The 9,360-nt window shown below is 40.1% G+C and overlaps 1 protein-coding gene across 1 annotated transcript in view; it reads right to left on the bottom strand.

Annotated features, from left to right (window-relative positions):
* Positions 1-4,439, bottom strand: part of LOC134441544 (calpain-2 catalytic subunit-like) — a 16,442-nt gene extending 12,003 nt beyond the window's left edge. The window contains exons 1-5 of the mRNA XM_063191904.1: positions 4,347-4,439; positions 3,423-3,643; positions 968-1,037; positions 641-759; positions 26-159 (exon numbers count right to left, since the gene is read on the bottom strand). Of these exons, the coding sequence (XP_063047974.1) occupies positions 26-159; positions 641-759; positions 968-1,037; positions 3,423-3,643; positions 4,347-4,362 (560 nt within the window). The 5' untranslated portion in view covers positions 4,363-4,439. The remainder of the gene's footprint in view (positions 1-25; positions 160-640; positions 760-967; positions 1,038-3,422; positions 3,644-4,346) is intronic.
* Between the last annotated feature and the right edge of the window lie 4,921 nt (positions 4,440-9,360).

The following is a 9,360-nucleotide window of genomic DNA, read 5'->3' as shown; positions in this document are numbered from 1 at the left end:
TGTAACAGGGTCTATGTCAACTCACTTGGCATAGGCTTTCTCCAACAGGGCGCTCCAGAACTCTGAGCCGGTCTCAGAGTGAACAAACAGCAGCTCTCCATCTCTGGTGGGCAGACGGTCGTCAACCACCACATCCACCCACTCCCCATACTGCCAAAACTGTGGAATTTAGAACAAGTAGGCTAATTTTATATTCTAGGTGACAAGCAATCCACAATACAGAATGGTGATTGGAGGGTTACAACTAGGATAATAAAGTATCGGAATGACATGATCTGAACATTAAATAGTATTGTGAGGAAAGTCATAGCGAAGTAATAGTTCCAATGCATTGATGTACAGTAATAGTTCCATTGTTGGTGTGTCTAAAGTTCAAGATCGGCACAGAATGTGGATCGTTCTCAGTTCTCGCTTTTCTGTGTAGGTAAATTCATTATTATTATTTTTAACATAGCAGCAGAAAAACTAACACTATGACATTCTAGAAATTGAAAGATGTAGTGCTTCCAACTGTTGAGTCACTTTTACTTTCATGTTGTTGACGCATGCTTTATGAATCATGCTACACACTCAAGCATTATGATTAGGCCTGTTAATAATGATTATCACTTTTATGATTTTATTATGTTTTTTTTTTTACCTGGAAGTGAAAGATCCCTGCATAGCCCTCATCAAACGTCTGTCCACCAGGAACCACTCTGGCCAGGATCTTCTGCTCCAGGGTCAGAGAAGCAATAGCAGCTAGTAGCCAGCAGTCCCCTTTGGTGGTGGAAATACAAAAAGACGAATATTACGGACATTCAGATGCAAAAGGTGCGTATGTACATTCATTTGAGTGTTATGTGGTTGATAGCTACTGCCATTTAACCATTAGTAACTTTTTTTTTTCAAAACAATGTACAAAATGGAAAGTACAATCTTAGTAATCTAATCCAGCAAGAGCAATAGAAAAAGAATATTTTCTGACCAAGAATCCCCTGGCAGATGTCTGTTCTGGTCGCGCCCCCATCGATAAATGTTGGCTTTGAGCACAGCTCCTGTTAAAAAAAGAACGCACAGAATCAGTGTAAAATAAAAATGGGTTCAGTTGTGTTGTAATGGTAGAAGCACATGGCATATGCATTTCTTCTCTAGTCATTTTCTTGTCATTCTTTACTCTAATTTTCTATATTACACCCTTTTTGTTTTTCTTCTTTATTTCTGATGAGATGTTTACATGCATAGCTGCTTTTGTTTTATTCTTGCTGCTTTGATTTGTTTTAATATTGGGTAGCCTACTTTGACAGGCATTTGAAATAACATGTATTATTATTATTATTATTATTATTATTATTATTATTATTATTATTATTATTATTATTATTATAATTATTATTATTATTATATCAATGCACTTACAGCTGAAAGAACAGCTAAGCCAGTTCGGAAAATCTCTCCCTATTACAGACAGATGATCACTGTCCTGGGGTGCATTTCTCAAAACCAAAGTTGCTTATACTACATTAGCTTTTTTGTTGTTTTCAATGCATTTTCACATTGGCAACTACCGAAGTTGCTAACAGGCTAACAACTTCTCTTTTGAGAAATGCACCCCAGATGGTGGAAACATTAAGTTGGAAAGGATATTTGTGTTGTTTTACCATAACATTCTCCTACATCAGGGGCTCTCAAATTCAAACTGAGCCAAAATCAGATTTGAATATGGGACAAAATGACAGACCAACCAAACTCAGTACGTATTTAAAAAATGGACTGAAAATGTTGATGCACACACTTAAGGCTAGGCATTCTTCACAAACACTCATAGTTTAACTACCCTTGCCCATATTCTGTCATATCAGCCTTAATGAGTGGGATACTAATACACATCCGAAATTATCTTGCGGGCCAAATACTATTACGCCATGGGGCAGATTTGACAGCCCTCTATTATGCTATTATTGAATGTCTGATTAGTATACAGTACAATACAGGACCGTAAGTACACTGTGTACACTGTAAAACATTGCTGCCATTTAACCCAGAAAAAAGTTGCCCTGCTGCCTTAAGTTTGTAAGTTAACTCAACTTGAGAAAGCCTCAAGTTGAGTTAACAAACTTCCCTTTTTACGTTTAGCTGGCTTGCAATGTTTTACAGTGTAGCCTATATTCGTCATAAGCATATACACTGTAACTGTATGCACATTTGGTATACGCTCAACAAGAAGAGTAAAGAGAGTGTGTTGACAACAACAATTATACAGACAGACACACCCCGCTGAGTCATCAGGGATGGAAGTCCTGCATGTGGTCAGATGTAAACACCCTCTCCGCAGCTCCCTCACCTGCCTCGGGACTCAGGAGCAGTGGCTTCTTCTAACTGCCTTTTCTTTTACAATAAAATAGAATCTTGCAACATAACTCTGACACAGTAATAATGAATGTGACCTCAGTTAACTAATTTGATCCTGATGCTGTGTTGTTTGACCTTTGGCGACTGGAGTGACATATACATTCAGGCTCTTGAGATTTGAGGGTTTTTTTAAAATTAAAAATGTGTGTTAGAGCTTAATGAACACATTCTCATTCAAGATGATAGCAACTTATTTCATGTTTTTATGTGTTTCGGAGGATGAGATATTTAGGTTTTAATAGGCAGAGGGCACCTTTTCCCAAAAAGGGGTTAGGCATTCAGCAGGCATTTTTTGCAAGTACCTTAGGCTAAAATGTAATATAAATATTTACTGTAATTAAACAATGTTCCTTTAGCATGTGACCTGATGTGCTTGTCAAACTAATACTGAATAAATATTTAGAAAGTAATATGTGGTGACATTAGCATGTCCTGCATGTCTTACCATCTGTAGCAACATAAGACACAAACACAACATAAAAGGGCAATAACATTAAATATAAACAACTGAATGTAAAAAAGCCAATACAAACATGTACATTACATTTTTACATTACATGTACATGTACATAGCCATGCACATGTACATAGCCAAGGTAACGATATTGTCTTGAACCGAGACATCCTGATACGCAGAGTTACGATACTGTATCACAGTGCAAGAAGGCAGTATTGTGATATGCCCTTTCAAAGTTCTGTTACCCTTCAGTCCAGAAAACAACCACATGGTATGATGTGATAGTGCTTCCAAGCTCATTATTATTTCTAAACCTTTAAAAAAAATTATTAGTAGCCTATTGTGACCTATTCTACCTAAAAACCATCATAATTTGTATGTTCTATGTTTTATATTTTCATGTTTATGTTTTGTATTATAATTGCATTGTATAATGTTGGCAAATGTGAAAAAACCCAAAGTAATTCATTTAAAAGATACTTTTGTATCGAACCGTAGGTAAAAAATTGTGATATGAACCAAATTGCGACTTGCATGTATCATTACAGCCCAAGTAGTCAAGTAGCATCCTTACCGTTGGCCGTTTCCAAACCACCCCGCGGGTCTTGTGGGATCGTGGTCCCAACTCATTGTATCCTAGAGATCGGCTCGAGGCAGGGAATTTGTCGTCCTCAAAGAGCTTGCCAGTCTCCAGACACCGCTTCCTCAGGGCCTCGTAGTCCTGCTGTTGGAACTGCACAGCTTGTTGCTTGGTGCCCACGCCCTGATCTCTCTCCTTTCGGTGGGCTAGCTTACCTAGAGTCACAACAAAAAGAAAACCCAGGAAAATCCAGGGCAAAATTGTCTCAAATGGAGAGATATTAATTGATATTGTTGTCAACTTGATTTGACCTACACTACCCCTTAACGCACACCGTTCCAGCAGTCACTGAAAAAAACTTAACTACCACAGTGCTACACCACTATGACAGTGCACAGGGCCTTAGTAATACATTACGACTTGCTCATTGCAATTCTGATAACAGCTCATTACTGAGTTAATCTGATTCAACAAGACTAGGGACTTGAATAGAGACTTAACAGAACTAAACATGAACAGAAATGTGTCTGCAAAAGCTAACATCCTTTTTGTAGTAGTAGTAGTACCTGTAGTAGTAGTGTCTTTATTGTTCCCATGGGGGACATTCCTTCCAGTAATTGGTGCATTGGACATGAGGACAAGTCAATAAATGCAATCAGGACCCCCACCCCCATTCAAAATGTACCCTAAGACACACATTTGTACCAAAACGTGACAAATTACACGGACATGGACATTGGGCATAGACAGGTATCAACCATTATCAATCATCAGCAGTTCCTGTCTACCCCATAGCATTCCCATAGCATAGGATAAATGTCCATAGCATAGGATAAGTGTCTGTTGTTGTCTTGCACTTAAGGATCAAAAAAGCTTTTAGAGATTGCAGACACATTTTCTTCAGCTAGTTTTACTGACCTGCCATAGACGTCATCTTGACTTGGAGGAAGTACTGTGCTCACAGCTGAAGATGAAGGTGGTCAGTTCAGGAAGGCTTGGAGCTCAGTGTCCTCTGGCAGGAGTGATGGATGCCTGGAGATTGTCCTGGCCTTATATAGTGGTCATGTGAGGTCAGACAGGGGGGATATTGGAGAGGAGAGGAGGAGGAGGAGGAGGAGGTGGAGCTGCCTGGGGCCAGAAAGATGCAGAGAGTCATGGAGGAGGCCACCCAAATCAGACAGTAGCCCCACCTCCCACCTGTACTACATCAAGATAAAAGGGCTCTGTGAATGGCTGACAGACAGGGGTACCAAGTTTTTTTTGTGTGACCAGAGCAAAGTATTGTTTGTTTTGGGATGGGCTGCTGGATAGCAAGTGCTGTTTGTTATGGGAAGGTTGGGTGTATGTATCCAATTACACTTTGCATTATTCTCATTACCGTGAGAGGCATTGGAGGTTGTCTAGCTAGCACTCAGTCACTCACAGAATCACTGACACATAGTACTTTGTATAGGCCTACCAATAATATGTAGGCAATACATATAAATGGAAAATACATTTAATTGAATTAATTTATTAAGTTAAACTGTTGGTGTTCAGAGGTTGGGTGTAACACATTATGGAGCGGCACTGTTGGTTCTCAGAAAGTATTTCATCCATTTGTTTGACCATGAATAAAAGACAACAGTGTCAAAATGGCAAGAATAGAAATGTAGACTTAATGAACGAGTGAGTGTTTGTGTAGACATCCTCATCTCACTTTGATCAGACCTTTCCTCAGATCCCATTTCACAAGGGGGGTTAATCTCGCAACACACTATAAGGGTGGAGGATGGCATTGCACAAGTTGCACACTGCTCTGTCTGGATAAACAGACTGTTTTGGCCTGGGAAGAGCTGTGGGATTCTTAGGAGTCCTACCGTAATTTGTGCCCATGTTTACAGTGTCAAAGATGTTGTCTTGACACAAGTCGTCTTGTGATCTCAGTATAGCTGCGTGTGTGCAGGGAACAAGGTTAAAAAGAGAAAAACACGCACATCCGTCTCAAAAAAGAGTGGGTGCAGGACTAGCAAAAATACCATGAAAACTGAAAAACACATTTTTAAAATGTGTTTGTAATGTCTGATGAAGGGCATGCTGCCCGAAACGTCACATTAAAATAAGAGAAATGGGAGCTTGGTGTCGCAGACTTTTCTTTCAGTTTTCAGGGAACAAAGTTAGACACATATTTTATATATATATAGTTGTTGGGCTTTTGAGGTCTTCAGTAGATAGTACAGTAAAGATGGTGACAGGGATGTAATGGGGAGAGAGATCGGGTAATGTTGGGAAATGACACATATGACAAATATGGATATTAGCAACCTCAATCGTTGGATAGGCTAAGCTTGTCACTTGGACCACACATCTGTAAAAAGGACTTTTCTCTAACAAGCTCAATATTTAATCATTCAATATGAACATGAGTGTAAACATTGCAGAGCTGGCCGGAAGGAACATTAACCTGATGACTGGCTTTTGCATGCTGTTAGAAATTGAAATTATTCATACAGTTCGCTGGTTCCCCTTGTCTTCTACTGTGGTCCTTAAGTCGTGTATGCTGTGCTGATTTGTTGTTTATTGAAAATCACACTCTTTTGTGTCCACAAATAATTTCTCTCCCCTAGGCACAAAAGGCCAATCTCATCTAATCTACAAATAGATGTCGGTCTTCGACCTGCATGATCTTGTCAATCAATTCCAGGTGTAGACCTAGACCCTAGGCCCTACAGCTATCTTCGTCTTAAAGGGACACTGTGCAGGAAATGGTCAAAAAAGGTACTGCAACTACAGTATGCTGCTCATTGAAACTGGGCTGCCTATTGCTAAATTTGATCTTTACATGAAAGTTTACTAAGTAATAAACAAATATGTTCTAGTGTGGTCCAAGTACAGTCATTTTTGCAGCTAAAATAGCTTTTTTTGGAAATTCAAAATGGCGGACCATGGAGAAGATCCCCCTTTTTGATGAATTTGATGGTGGTGGTAAGTATTCATGAACAAGGTAACATTAGTGAATGGGCAGCATGAATTCTGGAAATAAACAACTAAAAATCTCACACAGTGTCCTTTTAAGCAGGGCTGGGGAACCTGGAGGGCTATTTACGGCCCTTGAAGCCGTCTTATTCAGCCCCCGATTGTCATTTTAATGTTACGCAGTTTCACATGAAATATGGCATGTTTTGTAAAGAAGTCTTTGAAATTACATTTGCAATGCAATTAAGTTATATTTTCAGGGGATCTAGTGAAGGTGGGATTTGTTGTAAAGGTGGCCACCTTCAATATACTGTAGGCCTAAAGGACAGGGGGGGGAATCCTGGTTTGTGTTCAAAGTATGGCCCTTGGAGGACATTATAAAATTTGAAGTACCCCTTGAATGAAAACGGTTCCTCACCCCGTCTCGTAATGGAACTTGATGGACACAAGTCCATATGATTACATTACATTACATTACATTGCACTTAGCTGACGCTTTCATTTATTCAAAGCGACTTACAGTTATTATTTGTCAGGGTATTGGTTACAGTCCCTGGAGCAATGTGGGGTTAGGTGCCTTCCTCAAGGGCACTTCAGTCAAGGATGGAGGTGGAGGGAGAGGTCAGGGGGATTCGAACCTGCAACCCCTTGATTGAATGACCAACTCTCTAGGCCACGGCTGCCCCACTGCCCCACATGATGGCCTAATTATGTCAATTTAGCCATGTAATTACAGCTAGCCGCAAGTCATTTTCCGCAAGTCACTTTATAAAGCCCATTGGCCATCTGATGCTAACTTTTCTGATGTTAACCTTTTTATGACTTGGCCTACTTATGTATGTTACAGCTATGTCAATGGTTTCGCAAGGTGAACCTTCTTTTCAAGGTCAACCACTCTTAGTTATTTGTTTTTGAAAAGGTACACACTTGGAGACAGAAGCACCCCCTCCTGTCCAGGGAAGGGCTTGGGAGTTGCGAGGTGGGCGGTTGAGGAGTCAACGCCCGTGCCTTTGACAATGTCGTTAGAGCAGTCAGTATGGTAGAGGGCTTGTGGATATACCGCTCCGGAGACCATAGTGAAGTGGTGAAGTGGAGATTTTCAAGTGGGCAGATTTTCAAGTGTAGTTTTGGGCAGGGTGCGCACATCCAAAAGCATTTGTTGCAGGTGACAGACAAGAGTGTCAGACAGTTGAGGAAAGTAGGTCTGCATTCTGCCAATAAGCTCCAAAAACTAAACCTAAATTATTTAAAAAGCAACATTTGATCACCCTGGATCTTCATCTGGCTTATGCTTTTTAAATAATTAAATTTATTTTTTGGAGCTTGGCAGTGTGCAGACCTACTTTCCTCAAGAGATTTTCAAGTGGCCTACATTAGATATAATGTGTTGTGTGCATCTGATGGAAACATGTTTTACCACTGTTGAAATCCAGGTACTGAAAAGGAAGAGCCTATGTGGAAATTGCATTGTGTGTGTGTGTGTGTGTTTGTGTGCCGGGGGGAGGTAAAGGGGAAAGGTGTCCCGGGCCCAGGGAGAGAGGGGGCCCAGAAGTGGGTCCTCACTACATTGTATCTATTGAGCTGGGGCCCTTTTAAATGACTTTGTCCTGGGCCCAGTCAACGCTGTCAGCGGGAATTGCATTGTGTGTGTGTGTGGCTTAATAGGCTATTGCGTCAATCAGTGTTATAGACTACTGAACAAAACACCAACAGACTCATTTGAACTAGCCATTTTTATTGGATTCAAAAGTGAAAAGGACAGAAATGCCTGAGAAGTTGTTACACCCCAACATATGGATCATAATGGCCCTATGGGGCGAATAACAAAACTTGACATGATAACACCTATGATATGAAACGTTTAAAAGTCAACCCAACCAGTGGGATTTATTCAAACAAAACACAAATACAAGGACCCTCACCCAACATAAATCTACAAAGTCCCAAATATAATTCATTGCTAAACAAAGAAAATCCCAGGCTGAAGAGGCACATCTGGGGTATTAACCCTTTAAGACGCGGCTTTATGCATTTGTTGTTATCAGTATGGTAATGACCAAGTCGTGGTGCATTACTAAAGGGCCTGTGTTGTGTCATAGTGTTATGGTAGTTACATTTCAATGACTATTACAGCACGCCACTGGAGGTACAGCACGCATTAAGGGGCTACAGATGGCTTAGGTCAAGGCAGGGTGGGCAATTACTCTGGCTCAAGGGCCACATTAGGTGTACAATATTGTGTCAGAAATAAAAATGTGTGTTGATGACATATCTTTTGACTATTTCATTGATGAATACAGCATTCAAGTATAAAGACCCCTGTATTGGGTAGCCATTTTAAGAATGTTTGGTGAGGATCATATTGGATTTAAAGGGACACTGTGCAGAAAATGGTCAAAAAAGGTATGCTGCTCATTGAAAATGTGTTGCCTATTGCCAAATTTGATCTTTTCATGAAAGTTTACTAACAAATTAATATTTTCTAGTATGGCCCAAGTAGAGTCATTATTGCAGCTAAAAATGGCTATTTCTGGAAATTCAAAATGGCGGACCATGGAGAAGATCCCCCTTTTCATGTATGAAAAATGTATTTTTTCCAGTCATGATGAATACTTAGAATTTGATGGTGGTGATAAGTATTCATGAAAAAGGTAACATTATTGAATGGGTAGCATGAATTCTGGAAATAAACAACTAAAAATCTCACACAGTGTCCCTTTAAATGTTGTCTTTCTTGTAAAGGCTCTGTGGGCTAGATGAAATGGCTCAGCGGGCCACATGTTTGCCCATCTCTGGCTTAGGTGTTATCAAATCAAGCCAATCACACAAGTCATCGGATCATGGAGGCAGAGTGGAGAAGGAACAAGGAAAACAGCACAGAAACACAACAAAGAGAACACCAACACACACACTGCTGCTGTTCTGTCAGAATGTCCTGCTTCATGAAAATGAGGTAGCATTTGGCTGTTAACATGAA

Source organism: Engraulis encrasicolus, chromosome 24 (assembly GCF_034702125.1).
Source record: "Engraulis encrasicolus isolate BLACKSEA-1 chromosome 24, IST_EnEncr_1.0, whole genome shotgun sequence".
NCBI lineage: Eukaryota > Metazoa > Chordata > Actinopteri > Clupeiformes > Engraulidae > Engraulis > Engraulis encrasicolus.
This window is presented reverse-complemented; position numbering and strand designations above follow the sequence as displayed.